Below are 25795 nucleotides of genomic sequence, written 5' to 3'. Positions count from 1 at the left end.
AAAAATTAGGGAAAAATTAATAATTTTTAAAAATTAGGGAAAAATTAATAATTTTTAAAAATTAGGGAAAAATTAATAATTTTTAAAAATTAGGGAAAATTAATAATTTTTAAAAATTAGGGAAAATTAATAATTTTTAAAAATTAAGGAAAATTAATAATTTTTAAAAATTAAGGAAAATTAATCATTTTTAAAAATTAGGGAAAATTAATCATTTTTAAAAATTAGGGAAAATTAATCATTTTTAAAAATTAGGGAAAATTAATAATCATTTTTAAAAATTAGGGAAAATATAATTTTTAAAAATTAGGGAAAATATAATTTTTAAAAATTAGGGAAAATATAATTTTTAAAAATTAGGGAAAATATAATTTTTAAAAATTAGGGAAAATTAATAATAATTTTTAAAAATTAGGGAAAATTAATAATAATTTTTAAAAATTAGGGAAAATTAATAATAATTTTTAAAAATTAGGGAAAATTAATAATAATTTTTAAAAATTAGGGAAAATTAATAATAATTTTTAAAAATTAGGGAAAATTAATAATAATTTTTAAAAATTAGGGAAAATTAATAATAATTTTTAAAAATTAGGGAAAATTAATAATAATTTTTAAAAATTAGGGAAAATTAATAATAATTTTTAAAAATTAGGGAAAATTAATAATAATTTTTAAAAATTAGGGAAAATTAGTAATAATTTTTAAAAATTAGGGAAAATTAGTAATAATTTTTAAAAATTAGGGAAAATTAGTAATAATTTTTAAAAATTAGGGAAAATTAGTAATAATTTTTAAAAATTAGGGAAAATTAATAATAATAATTTTCCCAAATTTTACAAATTAATAATAATAATTTTCCCAAATTTTACAAATTAATAATAATAATTTTCCCAAATTTTACAAATTAATATTTTCATTTTTAAAGGTTTAGGAAAATTATTATTACTAATTGGGAAAAATTGTTATTATTGATTTGAAAAATTTCTTCTGTTTCTTAGTAAACTTGTTTATGAATTAGCAAGAAAAAACAAATTTAATTTCTTTGGCTTCCTCCTCCTCCTCCTCCCAACCCAGGGACTACCACATGATATAAGAGAGCCCTAATTATCCCCAAGGGACCCTGTATCCTTGCAAGGGGTCATACTTATGGGAAACCCCCTTTTTTCATGAAGTAACTACCCTATTGGCTGAGTAAGGGTTAACACCACACTAGCTGTGCCTCAAAATAGTTTTACAGGGTTCATACCAATATGGAAAACCTTTTATCTATCAGGTTAATTAATTTAGAACAAAATAACTCGGTGAAGTATCAGGTAAATTAATTAAGATCAAAATTACTCTGTGAAATTTCAGGTAAACTAATTAATAACCAAATAAATATCAGGAAAAATCGGGTAAATTAATTAATAACAAAATAAATATCAGGAAAAAGCAGGTAAATTAATTAAGAACAAAATAAATGTCAGGAAAAATCGGGTAAATTAATTAATAACAAAATAAATATCAGGAAAAAGCAGGTAAATTAATTAAGAACAAAATAAATATCAGGAAAAAGCAGGTAAATTAATTAAGAACAAAATAAATATCAGGAAAAAGCAGGTAAATTAATTAAGAACAAAATAAATATCAGGAAAAAGCAGGGAAATTGTAGGAACCATGTTTTATAACCTCTATGGGGTGTTATTACTGGATTTACTGCTCTTGCCTTGATTGTTTTCTGATGACATAAAAATTTTGGAAATTTCTTCTTTCTTTTTTACTTTCCTTGGTGTGAGATAGTGTACTTTGAAATCCACTTTAGGGAGTTAAAATTGGACCTTTTTTATTATCCCTGTGACCTATGGTAGGAGAAACCAATTTTCTTATGGGCTTCCCGAAAGACTCGGCGCATTTTTGGGGTTTTTTTCAGTGAGAATTTTAACCAACTAAGCTACTCAAATACTATGCAGGGAACCCAGCGGTCCTATAATTCTTATAAAATCCTATATTTTTGAACCTGTCCTATATTATCCTATAATTTCATTAAAGGTCAGACTATAATATCCTATGTTTTTGACTTAGTTTGGGAAGTTTTCGTATAGTTTAGCATCAAATTTATCAAAATTTAGTTGGCTCTTTTATGATCGAAATTGCTTCAAAGGCTCGCTCAGGATTGTTTATATATTACTAGCCGTTACCCGCGGCGTCGCTCGCGTGTAATAAGAACTTCCATCTAAAATGATATAAATAATGTGTAGATTTTACTGATGACTTATATTTTTGTAGCACCCTATGGCACTCGGCACAGTCCGTCAGCCCGTCGGGATATTTTTTATTACTTTTCACGCGGACATTATACCATAAAGAAGGGTTTTTAAGTTTTTGGCCGCCATTTAAAAAGATGGCAACAAATCGAACCCAAAATACCATTCAGGCCGTCTATAGGTTAAAGGAAACCATTGTACTAAATATTTGTGAAATCGGTTGAAACGCGCGGACTTTATTGCATAGAGAATATTTTCTTACATTTCTGGGCGCCATTTTAAAAGATGGCGAAAAATCGAACCCGAAAGACCATTCAGCCCGTCTTAAGGTTAAAGCAAACAAATGTACTAAATATTTGTGAAGTCGGTTGAAACGCGCGTACTTAATTGCATAGAGAATATTTTTTACATTTCTGGGCGCCATTTTTTAAGATGGCGGCGGATTGGAAAAATCTTTCTTAGTACGCGCCTACTACTTATGAGTAACGTTCCTGCAAATTTTCAGCCTTCTAGGGCAAGCGGTTTGGGCTGGGCGTTGATTATCAGTCAGTCTGTCAGTCAGTCAGTCAGTCAGTCAGTCAGGACTTTGATTTATATAGATATAGATATTTTAATTTAATTAAGTTCCTCTGAATTTTCAAAGTAAAATCCAATTTGTTATTATTTCTATAGATTTTTTTTACATAGTTTAATCCAAAATAGTATTATATATGATCATCATTTTTAGTCCTATATTTTCCTATAAAAGCCTTTTTTTTCTCCTATAAAATTCTATAATTCTGAAAGAAAAAATAACAATTTCCCTATAAAGAATTAAAATTATTGGCTGAAGTATCAAAACATGCGAATGTAAAAAGATCTCTGAATGGATCAAAGTTCTATTAACTTAAGGTTTAATTTCAGGTGTGCTATATTAAACCACCACAAAAAAAAATGGAAAAAAATCCCTTGAATTTCTTCCGTCTTGGACTAGAGCCCGTCTAATTACAAAGCCTGAAAGCCGTGTACCCAAGTTAACCCACTTTCACCGACGTTGCACCACCCTTACCCATAAGTTTATAAGCTATGTTACCTGATAAGTATGACACTACCTAAACTTCGTAATGCTAGAGACTTACAGGCTCAGCTCGAGATAACTAGTTCGAGGGAGAACGACGGAAGCGAGTCAATTGAAGTACTACACTCGGATGGTTAATTAATTTGCAGGACCAAGTTCCATCTAGCTCCTATTTAGTCTGCATTACTAATTAGGCCTTTGACAGCAGCGCCTCATCAGGGGTACATCGCTTTACCTCGAATCTATTACCTACTTCAATCACTTCAAAATTACAAGCTCCAGTTTCTAAGTTACCAGTGACAAACTTATGGTGAACATATCTTATAAACTTATGCTTACCTTAATCTCTCATTCCCAAAGAGAGAGATAGAAAGGCTTAAGATTGGGGTAAGGTTCGTTTTCTTTGCCTGAATTTACCTCAGGTTTTTCCCCTGATATTTAGAGCTGTCTGTAGCTCGTCTCTATTTCCCGCACATCCTTGATATCAGCTCATCGCACCAACCTGGCAATCTCACAAAATCATCTCTCTGTTAATTTCCCTCTCTTTCTATTTCTAAGTGGAATAAAGAACCCACCGTTTTTGGTAGGAGTCCAAATGATAACACATAACAGGCCTTATTTCTGATTCAATAGACAAATTCGTTTATTACAAAGAGGGAAACCAACACACGGGGGCGAGGCCGCCATTGGGGTATCCTTCCTCTCGCTTAGAAGCAACGCCAGACATAGCTAGAGTTCACTATACTTGGGAGGCTGACCAACTCGCACTGCCTCTGGCGTTGCTTATTGGTGAGAGGGAGGATACCCCAATGGCGGCCTCGCCCCCGTGTGTTGGTTTCCCTCTTTGTAATAAACAAATTTGTCTATAGACTTTTCAATCGTCTGCTTCATAAGGGGCTGAGATTTGAAGGAGAGAGGGATGGAGTGGGAGTTCCCATACCTATGACCAAAAGTAATATAAGAACCTCCCTACGGGAGGAAAGTGTACAAAGGCGAACTTTTGCCGATACATCCTCGTCCCGCGGCGCGTAGAGCGTAGGAATACATTCTCTGATCTCGCGATTGCGTCGGCTGCTTAAGTTAGTCAATCTCACAGACTCATTGTAATTTTAAGCATTTCCAAAGAAGTAATTCATGCTGCATTTTTAGATTTTGATGATAATCAATCATTAATAACCAGGGAGTGACTAGATTATAGGATTTTCATAGGTCTTTGCATAAAATTTGATTTAAACCCTTACCTTGCCAAGGTATATGCCTAACACTGTACATAGATAGATTTTAAAATGGTGTTATTATCTATCTCGAAATTGTATTCTTGTATTCATCATTTTCACCCTCTTGGCTTCACAAAAAACTAGATTTTCTTTTCGAAATAACCGTTTGTGAATATTTATTAGTAAAAATAGGAATCCTCTATTTCTTACGACAGACGGCTTAGCAGACTACACAGCTCTTTTTCCTCTTTCCCTTTCCAACGACCATATCAAAGGACTAAGATCTACCGTACCTTGTCCATGCGCAATAGTGTCTGAATATGGTATTTGGCGGTTCGAGGATGTATCGCGTGTTTTAACGTTACGACTATGGCGTCTTGTATACTTCCCTCCTGTAGGGAGGTTTCTTATATTACTTCTGCTATGACGTAGTGTCTGTAGCCCCACCTTCGGAAAGGCACCGAAGTCGTCCCAGCGTCCTTAGTGTTTACAGTACGGAATTGTAAAGGACGCCCCCTCTGTCTTAAAAATAGAAGCTAGTTCTCATACAAATACAATGGTGCTACGCTGCTTGGCTCCATCTATTGAAGCTTTCTATTAGTTCAATAGACCTTTTCGACCTCATTATCGGGACATACAAAGGCCATCCGTCTCTGCGCACTCTCATGATTAAAATGACTACAGCGCAGGCGCCAAAAAGCGAGATGGAAGGCATAGTTTTACCCTCATGTCTTTCCCTCTTAGTAACATCGTAATAGTCTATTCGCCCTTATTATTACACTCCTTGGAAAGGAAAGGTTTTGTTTCTTCTCGTATCTTGAAAGACTGAAGGCGACTCAAATCAAGACTCCAAACGCGAAAAGTAAATTAAGAAATTCTCCCGGGAAGTTTTGGGTTTGGAGGAACTATGGGAAGTCTTGTGTACAAGCGTAAAATATCTCCTTTGAAATTGATCAAGGCAAAACAAGAAAAAGAAAAAGGTATTATATATAAACTGGGCTTAATTTAGATCCATCTACATTCTAGACTCTACGACCTTTTTATTCATACCCTGTTTAAATTTCAAACCCTACTATTTTGTACCACCAAGAAGGGATATCTAGTTTACTATGGTGTAGGTATAAGATGCCCAAGTATTCGCGCGCCATAGTCCCAGTCCCCCTTTTAAAATACAAGGGGGGACGTAAAAGGAAGTCGGGATATTTCGCCTCTCCTCAGTCGCAAAATACGAAATTTTCCTCATTCTCGTCGCACTGACGTGATTTTTAAAGAACCTATGAGATGCTGGTTGTAATTTAGAGGCGGGGATTAACTCCGGACCTACGTCATCTTGGACTGGAGATAAAGCTAGAAATGTGGCGAATTTATTCCTTCTCCCTAATAAACCATATCACTAATAGGCCTTTATAGAAAGTTTTTACGGCTTGCGCACCTTGTTGATTTGTCCCGCCGCGCCTGCGCATTATAACAGCCATACGTCACCAAAATTCTCTCGGAAGTGACGTCACTAAACTCAACAACCAAGGCTTAGATCAAAATTCTTAAATAAATATACTTTACGTTAGATCTAATCATTATAAATTCATACGAGTATCAAATATCAACATTAGAATAGTTCGGCAAAATATGAATAAGATTTGCTGGCTTAAAGTAGATAAACACAAACGAAGAACAAACGCGTTAAAAAAAGCCCACCATTTTATCAGTCGGCTTTATCTCTCCAAATCTTGCCTCCAGTTCGTGTTTTTTATAACACAAAACTGGCTGAACTGAACTGACTCAGTTTGAACTACAAGAGGGGACAAGTACCCATAATTCCTTTAGAACTTTCTATAAAGGCCTATTGGTTATAATAAACCATTTTACAAAATATCATTTGAATTGGTTGAAAAATACAAAAGTTACCTTAAGAAGTTGCACACAATAACAAATAATTTCGGGTTCGTCCAATTACATTCCAGGGTTCCATGAAACTCCGTTAGAAGCGCTCTTTAAACGTATGTCATTTAAGTATAACTTGTTAAACGCTTCCCATGGGCATCCGTGATTAATATATTAAAAACAATTTACTAACTTTATGATGGTTTCAAAAGTTTTAAACTAAACTACACCCTTTTGCAACATTCCTTGAAGAAGAAAAAAATTATTTGCAACTCCCTTCGTCGCATATTTTTAAAAACCGCATAGCAAGCTTCATTAAACCCCAAATATTCGAGCTATTTTTAAAATTAGAAACGATAAATTAGACAGTCAAGCAGCCTGCTCTAGCTACCTTTCAGTCCCAGTCTTCATAGATAAGAGAAATATATATATATATATATATATCTCATGAGTTCCTGACTATGTAGGGCGAGTATTCTTAAGTCTTAACGGATCACGTGACGTCTGGCAGTCTCTGCGCCGATATAGGTGCGCGTGAGAAATCAAGCTGTGCCGGCGTTATAGTTACTTTTTGCCTTCCCTCTTTGGATCTCATTTAGGTTCTTTGGGCTCACCAGTTTGAAATATAGGGCTTAACTCCGCCCCCAGCGCCATTATGGTATGTTTTTTTTTACAGAGTGAAAGCTGTATAAGCCCCTCCTCCTGGTAGGTTTTTTAGCACGAGTGGAAGGTAGCCTGACGTGTCATGATGACGTAGTAATGCCAAGTCCCTATTGGTAGCACATGTGGGTAAAAGTCTACTTAGGATAAGACGTGTTGGTGACATTGAATGGGTATGTGGATGCAAAAACGTTAAATAGGGCTACAACGTTACCAGTTCACCAAATTTGGATGGTCCGTCTTGTTTGAAGTCTTTGTGGAAAAACATGCCCGGGTGGTCAACACACCAGACTCTATTTTATGATTGTTGAAAAGGTTTTATTAGTTAAGATATCTATGGGGGATATTCTCCATTGAAGCCTCTCCGTTGCACAATGTCTCCACGTGCGTGCTTTTTCGCGCCTTTTTCTTCTCGACTCGAGGCGGGTGGTGGGCTGGTGGCAGCATTTGGCGCGTGCTTTTTCGCGCCTTTCAATTCTCTCGCGGGGGCCCTCTTTTGAAGTCAAGGAATTTGGTACCAAAATATACATTTTTCTTTTTTCAGTTTGTACTACGGATAAAGGGGAGACCATTCTTTATTTTAAACACGCTTTAGGTTGTTTGCTAGGGAAGGTTTTGGTATATTTTTATCTTGAAATGGAATTTTAGCTTACTTGCGTGTTTTCATTGAAAGTGGTGCTGAACCAGGATGAATTCACCCGAAAAATTTGTCGTATGGTTTCTTCCATAGTGACCGCCCCTCTCCCCACAATGTGCTTCCACATGCTTTTTCTTCACTTATAGATTTTTCCTTATTTTGTCCCATAGATTTTTCCTTATTTTGTCCCATAGATTTTTCCTTATTTTGACCCATAGATTTTTCCTCATTTTGTCCCATAGATTTTTCCTCATTTTGTCCCGTAGATTTTTCCTTTTTTTGTCCCATAGATTTTTTCCTTATTTTGTCCCATAGATTTTTCCCTATTTTGTCCCATAGATTTTTCCCTTATTTTGTCCCATAGATTTTTCCCTATTTTGTCCCATAGATTTTTCCCTATTTTGTCCCATAGATTTTTCCTTATTTTGTCCCATAGATTTTTCCTTATTTTGTCCCATAGATGTTTTCCTCATTTCCCCGTGCATTTCTTCTCTATAAAATAGGCATAGATTTTCCAAAAATAAAATTCCAATATTTGTTTTATTTATTTTTATTTCACCTTCCCTTGAAACATTTACCGACGCAGGTATAACGCTACCACAACAAGCAAACAAAGAAGCCACCCACCCATCCATCTTGAGGAAAAAGAGCGCGAGCAATATTTGTTATTTTTGCTTAATTAATAGACAGAGGAAGCTGTTTTGAAAAATATACAAAATTACTGCTTCAAACTTCAAACATTTACTTACAGCAAGTTTAAAAGGCTTTTAAAACCCCATACTTCGTTTAAGAGATTAATCTCAAGCTTTTAGAAATAATCTTCTTAGTTCGTACTCGGTTTTGGGAAATATATTCAAAATTTAATTAAGTTTATCAAATATTCTCTTAATTGCGTTTTTCGGGCTTGAGTTCGCTTCTAAGGTCTGGTAACGAAATTAGAGCTAATAGAACGAAAGCTAAGCTTCAGTGATGTCTTTACCTTAATCTCCGCCTTATTTACTATTGCCTCAAACTGACCAAATTGCGGCCACGGTGTTTTTAGAAGTAAATTAATTCGTAATGTTCCAGAAGTTATCAGGGGTTCATTTTCAACTGAAATTACTGGTAAATTAACATTGTAAAAATACGGTATGACTCTAATCGGTAATTTACTGCGGTATTTTGTAATTTATGGCGGTGTATGGTAATTTACTGCCGTAAATTAACAAAATACCGCCGTAAATTACCAAAATACCGCCGTAAATTACCAAAATACCGCCGTAAATTACCAAAATACCGCCGTATTTCGTAAATTACCGACTCACATCATCTCTATTTATAGCATTAACATCTAATTAATCTACTTCCGTTAGCAATACAATACCATACCTTGAAGCGGAAGTAGTCTTATCATTATATGGGTTTTAGCTCTGGTTAGGTTTTTGGGAACTAAGAGGGAAGCCTTACAACAAATTAATATCAGGGATAAATGGACAACCTTAGTTTGCATTAAATACCATCATAAACATTCTTTAGATTTACTGTTATACTCGCTGTAACCTCATTCTGTCTACTCTGAGAAAATTGGTCTAAAATCTGAGCCAAAAAGATGGGAGGCTCAAATTCTTCTTTCTATCAACAGGGAGACTCTTTAAGGGAGCTGTAACACAAAACATTCACAAAGACTGCCTGTAATAGACCCCTTTTCTGAAAGGGGGATAGGAGTCTGCTTTATTTAGGGTTAAAACATAACATTGAATGGGTATGTGTATGCAAAGATGTTAAATAGAGCTTCAAAGTTACCAGTCCTTACTGTTTGAAACCATGTCTAACGTCTTTGGTATCCACGTGACATACCAGATGCTGCGTCTTAAGACAACAAAGCAGTCAAACACCTGACTCAATTTTAACCCCAGTGTTTTGAAAATGTATAGAACCCCACAGTTATCGCTACCTTTCGCAGGGAAGACCCTACACAACTTATGCGCATCGTTCTGCGCATCATGAGTCTTTCGATCATGTTTATTATTTAAGTTCACGATTTTCCCACAATTATCACGTGACCCACGTGCAGAGAGGCGATGTAAACCATTAAGTGCTGCCCTCTAGCGAAATGGAAGCTATTTCTCATGAATTAGCTTCTTTTTTAAGACAGAAAACAATGCCGACATTTACGTATTATACGACCCAACCTAAACGCTAAGGATGCTTAGAGAACTTCGTTGCCATTCCATAGATGGCACTACAGAGGCCACTCCATCCATCTCTCCTTCAAGTTAAAACTCCCGCTGGGAGGACTTCGTTGCCGTTCGTTCCCTAGATGGCGCTATAGAGGAAAGGTTATAAGTGTGGAGATGTACACTCATCTCTCTCCTTCAAGTTATAACTCCCGCTGGGAGAACTTCGTTTGCCGTTCCATAGATGGCGCTACAGAGGCAACGTTATAAGTATTAAGATGGCCACTCCATCCTTCTCTCCTTCAAGTTAAAACTACCGCTGGGAGGACTTCGTTGCCGTTCCATAGATGGCGCTACAGAGGCACGGTTATAAGTGTTAAGATGGCCACTCCATCCTTCTCTCCTTCAAGTTAAAACTCCCGCTCTAGAGTCTCCCTGTAATAAACGTTGGACATGCGCGATGGTAAAGCTGGGAAAAGCAATGCGTTTATTGGTAAGCGCCTCTCAGCTGATTTCAGATTCTTATAGTGCGGCGTAGTTCTCTCAAAGCTGCATATGCCGGCGTTTCTTAAAAACCTCCAAAGCTCGTCCCAGTATAAAATTTAACCCTTTTGCCGCTAAGAGAGCTGTGAAAAATGCTTTCTCCTTTTACTACTTGTTTTTATCAAAAGGATTTCGGAGAGTTTTCTTGCTGCAGAGTAATTTAACCGAATTTAGGGCAAAAGATGTCGGTGTTGTTACTCTATGAATTGCAAAGTGTAAAGTGATACCTTTTACTCAAAAAGTTGAACAGTGAATTTATTTATTTATGAAGTTATTGGCGAGTATGGTTGGATGCCTCGATTTGTGTTTTACCGTAAGTTTTATTTAAAATATTGTTATATACAAAGTGTTTCTGATAAGTCTGGTGGCATAAATTAAGGGGGATTTTCTTTGGGAAATGAATTTTGAGTCGAAAATGTCTTAACTTCTATCGCTATTTTGTTGGCCACAAGGGACACTGTTTTCGAGTTAAGATTGTCAAGAGTAATTTACGGATGACCCCTTAAAATTAATTAAGAAACTGATTTAGACAATAATTAATTAACAATTTAATTAAGGGGTCATCCCTAAAACACTAAGTCAAATCATAACTCAAAAACAGTGTCCCTTTTTGCAAACAAAATGGAGATAGAAGTTAAGACATTTTCGACTCGAAATCTATTTCCAAAATAACATAAGTCCTTAATTTATGGTAGTCTTATCAAACACCCTGTTTACTTGCAAGTTGTCCGCATGTCTGTCAATGAAAGCGTGACAACTGACAGAGGAGTGTTTTGTTTTAATATGGGATAAAATGTTATTGGAAATTGACGAATTTTGACAGTGATGGGCACAAACCGATATGATGTCGGTATTGTTGATTGAATAGATTTATCGGTCGAGGTTATTTTACTGATTTATTGGTTGATTATCGGTAAAAATGGGTGTTGATAATTGGTGAAAATCTTTTTATCGGTTGTTTGTCGGTGAAAATCGTTTTATTATCGGCTAAAATCGGTTGTTTGTCGGTAAAAATCGTGTTACTATCGGTTGTTTGTCGGTAAAAATCGTGTTACTATCGGTTGTTTGTCGGTAAAAATCGTTTTATTATCGGTTAAAATCCGTCGTTTGTCGGTAAAAATCGGTTGTTTGTCGGTAAAAATCGGTTGTTTGTCGGTAAAAATCGGTTGATTGTCGGTGAAAAATCGGTTGATTGTCGGTGAAAAATCGGTCGATTGTCGGTGAAAAATCGGTCGAATGTCGGTGAAAAATCGGTCGATTGTCGGTGAAAAATCGGTCGATTGTCGGTGAAAAATCGGTCGAATGTCGGTGAAATATCGGTCGAGTGTCGGTGAAAAATCGGTCGAGTGTCGGTGAAAAATCGGTCGAATGTCGGAGAAAAATCGGTCGAATGTCGGAGAAAAATCGGTCGAATGTCGGAGAAAAATCGGTCGAATGTCGGAGAAAAATCGGTCGAATGTCGGAGAAAAATCGGTCGAATGTCGGAGAAAAATCGGTCGAATGTCGGAGAAAAATCGGTCGAATGTCGGAGAAAAATCGGTCGAATGTCGGTGAAAAATCGGTCGAATGTCGGTGAAAATAGTTTGATTATCGACAAAACGGTTGATTATCGGTAAAAATCGGTCGATTAATATCGAAACACTAATTTTGATTTTTCATTAACGTTTAACCCTTAACCTCGCTGCCTCCGCATTTTTCTCCAATCAACATCAAAAATAAAAGCTTATCACTATAAATAAAGGCCCTATCTTCCGTTAGAGGGCTGGGAGGGGAGGGGGGTGAATTTGAAGCACTTAATACCTGTCCAAGCTGCCAAAGTTCCAAAGTGAACCTATAGCTCCTGTCAACGTTTTAAACGCCAAAAACGTTTCTCCTAAATAAGGTTTTGTTTGCTCTGAAACTTTCAAGTTTATAAAAATTAGCGTGGGCTGTCCATTTTTAACCCAAACACTTGAAGAATTTTTTTATTTTTTAAAAAGGAAAAGGAATATTTGAATTTTAAAAATGAGCACCACCAACGCCAAAGTTAATTATTTAAGTCATTTTCTTGACATTTAGACGCTTGAATATTTTACAAATAAATATGAGAAGAAAGCAAAGGAAAATTCACCCTGTAGAAGGAGCTGTTTTAACGTTTAAACTTAACTGAAGTATATAATACTTATCTTCGAGAGAAGTGTACCACCACAAAGCGTAATAATTGTAACATGATTCTTCCCAACATCATAATAAACATTTATTATAGCAAGGTTACTAAACCGAATTAGTTTCGCGATAAATATTTCCCCCTCATTACTCTATTAGTGCTGCTTAACTATTTGCCCAGGCGGATGCATGCGCTTGTGGTCATTTTTGTCCCATGTCAAGACAATCAAGGTTTGTGCAGGGTTGATTGCTGAGGATTTGGTACAACCAAACAGTTGTAGAATTCACCCTAGCACGGTACGATGCCCATCTGAATTAAGTTTGATTAGCGGGAGAGCAAACAAAAGGGGCTCCCTCGCCTGGGAAGAATCATGTTACATAACTAAAGTATTGAGAGGATACAGAGTGTCATCCTTCCTCTATTATCCCCTTCTGCTGCTATAAATTTCATCCTTATATGTGAAGTGGTTTGGAATTGGCGTTGATTATTAGCCAATCAGGACTCTGACTTACAATGTAGCCAACAGAGGGCTCTGCTTCTTTCTTCTATTAAAAAAAATTCTATGCAAAAATTTAAAAATTTATTTATATACTACCAGGGATAGATTTAATTTTAAGAAGTAGGAATGGAGAACAGAGTAATGTGGGCGCGCGTCAAAGTCCCGGACCCCCTTCCACGGGACGGGGGGGGGGGTATGAAAGAAGAGGCGGGTCATAGCGACAGAGGTAAAAAGGAATTACGTATTTTTCGCCGTCCCCGTCAGCAACGTCAACAAAAAGTAGTTGAAGTGAGCCAATAAGATAATTTAAACTTTTCGTTACGTGTTGGAGGGAGGGGCTCTATACTGGGTGGTCTATGAGTCGGACTGAAGTAAATACTAATCGTTCTCCATTCCTACTTCTAAAATTAAATCTATCCCTGATACTATACCATCTCTTAAAATAAGTCTATAAGAAATTTTCAAAAGATGAAAATGGGTATTTTTTACTAAAAAGAGACAATTTGATGAAAACGTTAAAGGTCTAAGGTTGACCCGAGATCGACACACCTGTACTATTTTTATCGTCGCTGTCTTTTATGACAGTATCACCGGAAGATTATCTTGAGCGAGCTATTTTTATATCTATCTAGGCTAGAGTTATCTTTTATGAGAGGCTATCATCTCCTCACCACCAGGAACTGTATCTATGTTGACCTTTTAGTGGTTGTATCTATGGCCTTTAAGATATATGATAATGTCAAATTTCCCGGGGATTTATGACTTTTTGGGGGTGAGGGAGTTATTTGGTTTTCTTTTCAAAGAATTTTTCGCGAGATGGGTCATTGATTGAACTAAAAGCAGGGTTGCCTTAATTCCTGGAATTCCTGGAAAGTTCAGATATTTTTGAAAGGCGTGAGATTTTATAATTGTCATAATAGTCAGGAAGTTTTCGAAATTATCGTAATTGTCAGGGAATTTTTCGAAATTATCGTAATTGTCAGGGAATTTTTCGAAATTATCGTAATTGTCAGGGAATTTTTCAAAATTACCCTAATTGTCAGGGAATTTTTCAAAATTATCCTAATTGCCATGGAATTTTGAAAAAAAAATGTCATATTGGTCAGGGAATCTTGAAAAGAAAATGTCATATTCGTCAGGGAATTTTGAAAAAAAAATGTCATATTGGTCAGGGAATTTTGAAAACAATGTCATATTGGTCAGAGAATTTTGAAAACAATGTCATATTGGTCAGGGAATTTTGAAAACAATGTCATATTGGTCAGGGAATTTTGAAAAAAATGTCATATTGGTCAGGGAATTTTGAAAAAAATGTCATATTGGTCAGGGAATTTAGAAAAAAATGTCATATTGGTCAGGGAATTTTGAAAAAAATGTCATATTGGTCAGGGAATTTTGAAAAAAATGTCATATTGGTCAGGGAATTTGAAAAAAAATGTCATATTGGTCAGGGAATTTGAAAAAAAATGTCATATTGGTCAGGGAATTTGAAAAAAAATTGTCATATTGGTCAGGGAATTTGAAAAAAAAATTGTCATATTGGTCAGGGAATTTAAAACAAATGTCATATTGGTCAGGGAGTATGTCATATTGGTCAGGGAATTTTGAAAAAAATGTCATATTGGTCAGGGAATTTTGAAAAAAATGTCATATTGGTCAGGGAATTTAAAACTTATAAATTGGTATTTTTTTAATAGAATTACGGTAACACACGTAGATCCGAATATTACATAAATCATAACTTTTCTTGTTAAATAAAATAACAGTCGACAAATTAACGTGTAGGAAGTTTTTAAAATGAGAAAAACACTCCTTAGTTAACTCCGCCTTGATGAATTTTAACTTTCACTTCAAATGAAACTTAATACTTAAAATTAATCCATTCCCCCTTATACTACACAGTACAAAGTTATCTTGAACAACCCGTATCTCAACGACAAAAAAAGTCAACCTAACTTTATAACCTTTTGAAACTTTCTTTTGAAATAATTTTAAACGAAGAAAGTTTGTAGAATATGTATCAGTTGAACTCGGTACTAAAGGATAGATGAAACCCTTTATAAATAATGGAACACATTTATGTTGACACAAGCGCTACTTAACTATTAATGTGTCAACTAAACTTGGTACTGTTTATTAAATTAATTCATGGGATTTTTCATAGTGAAAAGGGGTAATTAAGCAATTTTTATTTAAAAAAATGCTTAAAGGGTTTTCTTGATTAAAAATACGTTAACGGTGGTTTTTATGCAGTTAATTATATAGTTTCCGTTAATATAACGTTCGGCCTAGGGTTAGGTTTATGATGAATGATATCAGAAGTAATTTAGTAAAGATAAGTTTGCCAAACGCCTGTCCAAATCTTATCTTATTATGCATACAGGGTGTTTCTGATAAATCTGCAAACCATAAATTAAGGGGGATGTTTGTTCTTTGGGAAATCGATTTAAAGTCGAAAATGACTTAACTTCTAGCGCCATTTTGCCACAAGGGACACTGTTTTCGAGATATGAGTTGAGTGTAGTAATAGCATAAGTTCATAAGATATGTTCCATAAGTTTGTCACTAGTATCTTAGAAACTGGAGCTTGTAATTTTGAAGTGATTGAGGTAGGTCATAGAATCGAGGTAAAGCGACGCCTGGTGAGGCGCTGCCAAAGGCTTAGTAATTCAGACTAAATAGGATGATGGACTGCAAAATTAATTAACCATCCGAGTGTAGTACTTCAATTCTCGCTTGTCGTTTTCGAACTAGTTATCTCGAACTGTAAGTCTCAGGGTAGCATTACGAAGTATAGGTAGTGTCATACCAAGAAGGGATATCTATTTTATTAGGTATAAGATGCCTAAGTATTCTCGCGCCATAGTAGCAGTCCCCCTTTCAAAATACAAGGGGGGACGTAAAAGGAGGCCGGGCTATTTCGCCTCTCCTCAGTCGGAAAATACGTAATTTTCGTCATTCGCGTCGCGCTGACGTGAGTTTTCAAGAACCAATGAGATTCTGGTTGTAATTTAGAGGCGGGGATTAACTCCGGACCTACGTAACGTTTAGACTGGAGATAAAGCTAGAAATGTTGCGAATTTATACCTTCTTCCTAATAAACTAGATATCGTTTCTTGTCTGTACTAAGCCTTTGACAGCGCCTCACCAGGCGTCGCTTTACCTCGATTCTATGACGTTTCACTTACCTCACTTCATGATAAGTTCTCACTAACCAATGACAAACTTATGGCACTAATAAACTTATATTTATATTGTAAGAAATCAATTTTGATATTAATTTTGGGCATACTTAGGAAGACTTTATTACTAATGGTAGAATAACCTAATGAGGGCCTTACCAGTCATAGAGAGGAAATTTTTTTATCTGTACATGGCTCAACCAACCCTCCAACGACGTTTTGTGTTTTATTGCTAAGAGAACTTTGATCGAGTGCAGTTCAACTCGGAGCTGCTTGCTAGTTGTCTCGAAACTTTTAAAGAATGTTCTAAGAAACAGGGACCACGACCACTACTGCCACCTTTCACATCTGGTTTTATATTTTAAAACGTTAAAGACATCTTTTTTTAAGCCTTTCTTTTTAAAGATCTCAGAGTTCAAGTTGTTGAGTTTGGTTCAGCGTTTCGTTTAGTTTGAATTTTTGAAAGAGTTACAGTCATAGTTTGTTGTTTTCCCGATGTGGATAAATTTTGTGTATCAGATTGGAGTGTGATTTGTGAGTGTGAAGTTGAGCAACGTTTGTAGTGCGGTTTTAATATTTTAAGCCAAATATGATTGCGGATAAAGTGCTCGCTTCGCCAAAATGGCAAAGAATACGGAGATTTGTTAATGTAAGTTCAAAGTTCAAATTTATTTTGTTAATTCGTTTTGATTGTTTTGTATAGGTTGATTTGTTTACAAATTAGTGGGATTAGGTTTAGATACGGAAACAGGGTGTTAATAAAGACCTGGAGATTCTGGAAATGTCAGGGAAATTTACGGTTTTTGTAAAATTCAGGGAAAACTCCGGGTACGTTTATAATTTTTAGTAAAATTTAGGGAAATTAGGGAAGACTTGTTTTTGTAAAATTGAGGGAAAACTCCGGGTGCTTTTATAAATGTTATAGTAAGATTCAAGGAAATTAGGGAAGACTTAAGTTTTTGTCCTGAGGAAGTCGCTTAAAACTAAATATTACTAATCCCTCCTTAGTTATTACTCCAAAAACCATTTCGGCAGTTATTAGGTCGTCTTGTCTTGCACATGGAAATACTATGGGACATAAACCAGGAATTTTCAGGGAAATCTGGATTCTGTTTTGCAAGAGTTATATGAACTCCGGGAAATAAGTTAAATAACACATGTGGTTTTAAATCACTTAAGTCATGGTTGCCATTCATTTATTGTTCAGGGAAATCCTTGAAATGTCAGGGCTTTTAAATTAAATCTAAGTTAGAAGATCAGGGAAAGCCCAGGAATTTTTATAATTTCAGCTAAGTCAATGAATTTGAGTTAAGAAACGTATTGGGTTAAATATTCATTAATGAAAACACCTATTTAGTTAACCATTATTAATCTACCATAAATCCAGTATAAATATTGTGACGTAGATTTAATTTATTCAAATTAACTGATCAGAATTATTAATATGACAATATTTCTGAACAATTAGTATAGCTTTTAATTCCGGATTCCAGAACAATAACAAATATGAATGAGGATCGAAAAATGGAAGTTATTACTAATTAATACACAAAACTTCCCCGTCAATTCCTCGAAAATTAATAAAACAGCTGTTTATTAGGGGGGGGGTGTTCAATAAAATACCCACGCAAATTCCATATAAATACACTTGCATTTGCGTCCTTGGTTTTAATCGAAAAAGATATAAATTAATCATATCTATAATATAGGCCATTCCTATTCAATTCAAGAGCTATCTAAACCCACATTAAATACCGAAGTTAAAGGGAGAGTGAAATGGGGACCAGACAATTTTTGAATTAATTTAGATGTTTCAAATAACATCATAATAATTATAAAAAAAATAAACAGGGTGATTAAATAACATAATAGATAATAAATATATACAGGGTGTTTCTGATAAGTCTAGTGGCATAAATTAAGGGGGATGTGTTTGTTCTTTGGGAAATCGATTTTGAGTCAAAAATGTTCTATACTTCTATCGCCATTTTGTTTGCCACAATGGACACTGTTTTCGAGTTACGAGTTGATGGGTGTTTTAGGGATGACCCCTTAATTAAATTAGAAATAATTGTCTTAATTATTCTCTAATTAAATTTAAGGGGTCATCCGTAAAATACTCTGGACAATCTTAACTCGAAAATAGTGTCCCTTGTGACAAACAAAATGGCGATAGAAGTTACTAAATTTTCGACTCAAAACCGATTTCCCAAAGAATAAACATCCCCCTTAATTTATGCCACCAGACTTATCAGAAACACCCTGTATATGCATTAAAATTCTTTATAATTTTCTTGACAATGCACTTTAATTTTGGGTCTAATTAACCAATACCGTTTAATTAAGTTTAAATTACCTTAAGCCATTGTTAATTGGACTGGGTATACTGATAATGACGTATTATCGATTACCAATGCATACTTCAGTCGATTTTATCGTAAATTAACTTATCCAAAGATAAATGAACAATAATTATAATACTTGTGATTTGTGAAATCCACTTAATGACTTGAGGGCTCTATCTCGATTAAATCTTCCACTTGAAACCATCGAATCAAATAGCTTTATTTTTAATTATACTAATTTGAAAATAAACCCTATACTTTTACCCTAAAAAGAGGATATAAATAATAAAATTTCAATCACAAATAAATTATTTAGTTCCCTATATTCCCACAAGGTGGCGCTAGGATCTTCATACGACTTAAAAGTTAAAATTTCCTGACTCAATTTGAAAGTGTAGCGAACCGAAAGCTTGGAGCTATTGCCGTTCCGCTTATTTTGTCTTTGGGTTGAACTAAGCACTGCCATCTTTAATACTAGGCCTTGAAATGTACAACAGAAGCATTTTTTAAGTGACACTTTGAATTTGCGCTTAGTAACCGTTAGATGGCGCTTTTCTGAGGCGAATTTTCGCGATGACGAAAGTAAATTCGTACTGCGCAGTCTCACATGACGTCACGTCTTTCACCTACGGCGGGCTATTTTAAAATGTCCCATAAATTTCTATTATTAGAATGGCTAAAGGTGCACCTCTTTTTAGGGTAGAAATAAACTAAAATGACAATTTTTTGGAAAAGGTTGCAATAAACAAGCTAATTAGCAATAATTTTCAGAAAGGTAGCAATAAATAAGGGTAAAATTTAGTAAAATTTGGAAATATATTCAGTTGATAAAACTTGATAATTCCAAAAACAGGTGCACATTAAGCCGCTCATATTTTTTTAAGAACTAAGAGGTCCATTGGATAGTTTGACCAATAAATTTTCAGAAGTTTTGATAGCTTGGCTAGGGAGAAGCGTCTCTATTTTTGCGCACTCCAGTGGATAATGTCCTGTAAATTTTCCATTCAAACTGGGGGCACTGGACACTTGTCCTATAAGAAGTGTTTCTTATTTCCGGCCCTGACTATGGGTGCAATTAGTCGCTAAAATGATACTCAGTTATGTATGATTGTATCCTTCGTCAAATTCAGTGAAATCTGAAGCCCAACTACAATGAATAGATCAATGTGCTTGTATCGTGTCTCTCAACCTAGATCCCACGCAAAAGTTTTGAGTTTAATACTTTTGCTGGATCGTTGGGGATATAGGTATCCCAGCAATTATTTGACGAAAATTTGAATTGATATTGCAGATTTTGTAAAGAAAGCAATGCACTTAATTTCGAAACGTTGTTCATTGATGATACTTGACATCTCATTCAACCATATTTTCCGAAGGCTTTAAAATGTGACTGTCACACTTATTTGTCATTAACGAAACTACTGTTAACAAAGTTTATAAGACCACTGTTTGACAACTACGCGAAAGATTTAACAGATCGCAAATAATCGTACAAAAAGTTCAAGAACAAACCTCTCTCTAGAAAAACTCTAAAGATTTAAATACATTTTACCCACGCTGTGATAAATGCCTTCTTATGTTTTAACAAGTTGAAAATAAACTTGTCGTTTGAATTTTAATGTGTCAGGTTATTTTAATCAGCTGCTATATTATCCTCAATAGCTTTACTTTAACCGTTGTCTTGCAAGCTTTCAACAATTTCCCATAGTTTTGAACTTGCCGCCAGTTTAACGCCTCAGAAAAGCGACATCTAGCGCCATTTGTGAAATCCTACCTGCCACCCCCCTTTTATTCGTATCGCATGGCCTAGTATTAGAGAAGGCAGTGAACTAAGGCGTAGTACAGAATTAACTTGAAAATATTCTTGTGGTTGTTATGATTATATTTATAAGGAATGTTTGAACGAAGGACGGAAAAAATTAGAAATGTGTTTTAGTCATAATGATAATGAGTGTTTCTTTGTAAAATGTATACCATTTAAGGTTTATTATGAGTCTACGTAACAAAATGCCTTATTGTTATTATTAAGATAAAATGAAACCGACTTTGGCTCTTTATTAGGAATAGAGTTACAAGATAAAATTAGACACTTTAGTTAAAGGGATTTACACTTTGCGAATTTTAAGATATAATGAAAGGGAATTGAACACAATTTGGGAATTTTAAAGGTAAAATTAAAGGGATTTGAACTCAATTTGGGAATTTTAAAGGTAAAATTAAAGGGATTTGAACAAAATTTGGGAATTTTAAAGGTAAAATGAAAGGGATTTGAACAAAATTTGGGGATTTTAAAGGTAAAATGAAAGGGATTTGAACAAAATTTGGGAATTTTAAGGTAAAATGAAAGGGATTTGAACACAATTTGGGAATTTTAAGGTAAAATTAAAGGGATTTGAACACAATTTGGGAATTTTAAGGTAAAATTAAAGGGATTTGAACACAATTTGGGAATTTTAAGGTAAAATTAAAGGGATTTGAACACAATTTGGGAATTTTAAGATAAAATTAAGGGGTTTTGAATTAAATTTGGGAATTTTAAGATAAAATTAAGGGGTTTTGAATTAAATTTGGGAATTTTAAGATACAATTAAGGGGGTTTGAACTCAATTTGGATATTTTAAGAAAAACGAAAGATATTTGAACCCAATTTGGATATTTTAAGAAAAACGAAAGATATTTGAACCCAATTTGGATATTTTAAGAAAAACGAAAGATATTTGAACCCAATTTGGATATTTTAAGAAAAACGAAAGATATTTGAACCCAATTTGGATATTTTAAGAAAAACGAAAGATATTTGAACCCAATTTGGATGTTTTAAGAAAAACGAAAGATATTTGAACCCAATTTGGATATTTTAAGAAAAACGAAAGATATTTGAACCCAATTTGGGAATTTTAAGAAAAACGGAAAGGAATTGGATCTCAATTTAAGAATTATAAGATAAAATTAAAAGGATGATTTGAATTCCATTTGGGAATTTTAAGATGAGACGAAAAGGGGTTTTGCACCTAATTTTGGTAATTACAAGATGCAATTTAAGATGAGACGAAAAGGGGTTTTGCACCTAATTTTGGTAATTACAAGATGCAATTTAAGTAATTTGCATTACATTTGGGAATCTCAAGATTAGAAAAAATTTGCCCTTCATACGGAAAAAATTAAACAATTTAACAATTAAATATAAAACAAAAATGAAAGCTTAACGGCATAGAAATTAAAATGCGCATCTCGAAATTTCGAAATCCGGTACGAAACCGTTGGGAAGTTAACCCAAGTCACGAATCGAAACCATATTAATAAATAGATCGTTGAACATCAAAATAAATAAAATTAATATTCCGAAAGCATTGCCTTTTAACATATGATAACTAAAACTATCCACGCCTAAACCCGGGCCTGTTGTATCAAAAATACGGTTTAAACGATCACCTTTTAATTTAAACGATTACGCGCATTGCTAAATTCGTACAAAGAAACTTTTCATATCCCATCCAAATTTAATCGTTTTTTAGCACCCCCTTTTGGTAATTAAAGGTTACTCCTTGGTTTTACTGACCGACCAATCATAATCGTTCATTTAATTCCTACGGGCGCCATCTGTCAAGCGCGTTAACCGGCGTGTCAAAAGCAGTCTTTCATCGCGGCTTTATATTAAAACTCATCCCAAAAGATGAAATTATTTAAAACGGTTTTTTTTGTTTAACTTCATCTATGAATCGAGTTTTTCTTTTTTTTTTCGTAATAAAAACCGTTGTTTTAAATTATAGGGTATATAGACCGGGAAAACTGACTTGAAATATCTAGTTATGTAGGCTTTGAGAAGTTCTAAGGTAACGGTGGTGACAATGGAAGTCGTAACGGTGGTGACAATGGAAGTCCTATTTTCAAAAGTCAGGGGGTAAAATAGAGTGTAGTACTTCAATTCTCGCTTTTGTCGTTCTCGAACTAGTTATCTCGAGCTGTAAGTCTCTCGGTAGCATTACGAAGTGTATAGGTAGTGTCATACTTATCATGTAACATATCTTATAAACTTATGGTATAAGTCCTGGCTGACTGATAATCAACGCGGGGCCCAAACCGCTTTAGCTAGAAGGCTGAAAATTTTCAGGGACGTAACTCTTAAGAAGTACAGACGCGCTAAGAAAGATTTTTTTCAATACGCCACCATCTTGAAAAATGGAGGCCAGAAAAGTAACCTAAACCTTCTTTATTGAATAGCGTCTCGTCTGTGCATTTCTACAGATGTATTTAATATTTAGTACACTGGGTTCCCTATATCCTATGGACTGACTTTATGGCTTTTGGGTTTACATTTGCCGCCATCTTTAAAAATGACAGTCAAAAATGTAACCTAAACCTTCTTTATTGAATAACGTCCGTGAATTTTAACAAATTTCTTTTATATTTAATGCACTGGTTCCCTATATCCTATAGACGGACTTTATAAGGCTTATGGGTTTCGGTTTGCGCCAACTAACGTTAAAATCAGTTAAAATGATATCTAAGCTAAGTTCCTAGAAAATTACCCCTAAAACCACGCCCCAACTTAGTTCCAAATGGACGCAACGGAAAAAGAAGTTGAATTTTACATCTGACAAAAGCTTAAATTTATCATACAATGGCACCACCATCCCCTTGTATCCTAGCAAATCACTCTGTATTAACTCTGCTCTGTTTGAAATTTTTTATCTCTAACTTTTTCCGCTTTTATAGTTGAGGGGGTGGATTTAATTTCAGACCTGTATTTTGATTACTAGGGTCCTTTAGACAGTCATCTACTTGATCCTTCATTTTTTTGTTCGGTTCGCTAAGCCTAACTCCTCCCATTTTGAGTCGTTCACTCTTTTAAGTCATTAAGTCTTGTTTCTATTTCATTTAATGACTTTTTACGACAAATGACAAAAGTCCTAAATAGTCTTTAATTCTTTGTACAGTTGTACATCCTTCACTTCCGTTTTTGAAAACCCCGTTTTATTTGATTTGATGAATTACATTTTTGGGAAAAACCGTAATTTTGACCCAGATTTCTTTCTGATTTGATGTGTGATGATTATAACGACGCTGTTACGTCAGATGGTGAAATTTTTGTATGAATAATTATTTATTTTTTAGCTGTTATCAAGAAGTGATATCTAGTTTATTAGGGAGAAGTTATAAATTCGCCCCACATTTCCAGCTTTATCTCCAGTCCAAACAAACGTAGGTCCGGAGTTAATCCCCGCCACCTCTAAATTACAACCAGCATCTCATTGGTTCTTGAAAACTCACGTCAGCGCGACCAACGCGAATGACGAAAATTAGGTATTTTCCGACTGAGGAGAGGCAGCGAAATAGCCCGGCCTCCTTTTACGTCCCCCCTTGTATTTTGAAAGGGGGACTGGGACTATGGCGCGCGAATACTTAGGCATCTTATACCTTCTCCCTAATAAACTAGATATCGCGTCTTGCTGTTATACTGTATTTATTGGTTCAGTGTCCTAAACTGAAGTTTTATTTGGTCTTGAGGAATGTAAGATAAGACTCAAAGGCTTAATTAGTTAATGGTTTTGTAGAATTATTTAAATTAGTTTAATTGCATCCTTATTAAGATTAATTATAATTAAGGTTAGTTGTTGAAGGGTTTTTTGTGACGTAAATGTTGATGACTATAGTTCATATTGGAAAGCGTGGTTCTTTTTATAGGGAGGTTGTAATTGCTAAGCCGGAATTGCATTTTTTTTTAATTTTTTGTGAAGAAAATTGATTATTTGATGAAAGTTTATTCATAAATTTCAAAAGTTTTTAAATATTACTTTATCAGTTTAACGTAATTTTTCATTAAGGAAAAAAATTATAAATGAAATATTTGCTTAATTTTACGACACACGTGCTTATTTCCCGCCAAAAGTGCATAAAATTTCCCGCCGTTTTCACCCATCCGGATTTCTAAATAGTATTTTAAAATTCATCTATCACTTGATTATCGCCTTTAAGAAAAAAAATTAAATCATTCTGAAATATTTAATTTTTCGATACACGTGTTTATTTCCCGCCAAAAAAAAGACACGTGTTTTTTCCCCGCCATTTTCGAAATCCATCTAGAGAGAAGAAGCATTTTAAAATATCGCGAAATTCAATGGCACGTGCCGCAATTTGGCGCGAAAATAACTGGAATCTCGCGCGACCCTACTAAAATTCGCACACAGCACACCCGGGGTTGTTTGTACTTTATTTAGCCTTTTCAACGTTGCTAGGCAACCGAATACCAACCGAGAAGAAGAAGATGAAGAAGAACGTGAACATTTTTGGATTCAGGTTTTATAAAATAAATGTTTTAAAATAAACCCTCGACGTATTAAGCCTAACTTTTAAAAACCTTTTCCGAAAGTCGATTGAATTCAAAACTAAACGGGATTGTCTAGTCCTAATACTAATCTCTTTAATAAGTCAAGTAACCTCGTCCGTTATAACTTGGAGATTTGAACAGGTTCCTCGCTCAAAGACCTCCCCTCTATTAAACGACTCTGTAATAGCAGACAATTTAAAATTTATAAATCGCTTGACTTTAAAATTTCCGGTGTTGCGCTGTTATACAAGTATTAATTATTTACAGAAGTTTATAATGTTAGAAGTAAATGTAAATACCCGCGTTTAATTCGTTTTTTTAAAGAGATTTTAGTATATAAATATATTATTAGATTTTTTATTAAAGTCTATTTACAAAAATTGTCATGAAGGTTCATGGCGCTAGACATCTTTTGGTTCGAAGAAAACCCGGAGTTTAATTAAAAAAAACCAGCTCATTGGGTTTTATTGGGTTATTTATATTTAGAAGTTGGAGTTCGTGAATTTTAATAATTGTCATTAAAAAGTCACTTTTTAATAATAAATAAAAATAATCTTAAAATATTTTTAACATAAAATTTAAAAATATTAAATAATACTTTTGAGGTTAAAACAAATATTTTAAACTATCTTTAAAAATAAATTATTTTAGCATTTAACTTAATCAAAATTATAGATTTTAGTGATGGTTTTTATGATGGGTAAAATAACCCCCAGCTCACTGGGTTTTATTGGGTTATTTATATTTAGAAGTTGGAGTTCGTGAATTTTAATAATTGTCATTAAAAAGTCACTTTTTAATAATAATAAAAAAATAATCTTAAAAATGTTTTAACATAAAATTTAAAAATATTAAATAATACTTTTGAATTTGAAACAACATATTTTAATCCATCTTT

At 34.3% G+C, this 25795-nt stretch overlaps 1 protein-coding gene across 3 annotated transcripts in view; it reads left to right on the top strand.

Moving 5' to 3' along the window:
• The window catches only part of LOC149679697 (uncharacterized), a 99226-nt gene that overhangs the window by 20959 nt on the left and 52472 nt on the right, over nt 1-25795 (top strand). The window contains exon 1 of one of the 3 annotated variants that reach the window (XM_089835481.1): nt 10500-10710. The exons of 1 other annotated variant lie outside the window; for it this stretch is intronic. In XM_089835481.1, coding sequence (XP_089691607.1) covers nt 10663-10710 — 48 coding nt within the window. In that variant the 5' untranslated portion in view covers nt 10500-10662. Of the gene's footprint in view, nt 1-10499; nt 10711-16545; nt 16874-25795 lie in introns of those variants that run through there. One more of the 3 variants, XM_089835480.1, reaches the window with a different exon arrangement.

The sequence above is a fragment of the Phalangium opilio genome, unplaced genomic scaffold, assembly GCF_054372755.1.
Source record: "Phalangium opilio isolate 3A_F unplaced genomic scaffold, DU_Popi_V2 ptg000041l_1, whole genome shotgun sequence".
In the NCBI taxonomy this organism is placed as follows: Eukaryota; Metazoa; Arthropoda; class Arachnida; order Opiliones; family Phalangiidae; genus Phalangium; species Phalangium opilio.
The sequence above is the reverse complement of the archived record's forward strand: the minus strand, read 5'-3'. Positions and strand labels throughout refer to the sequence as shown.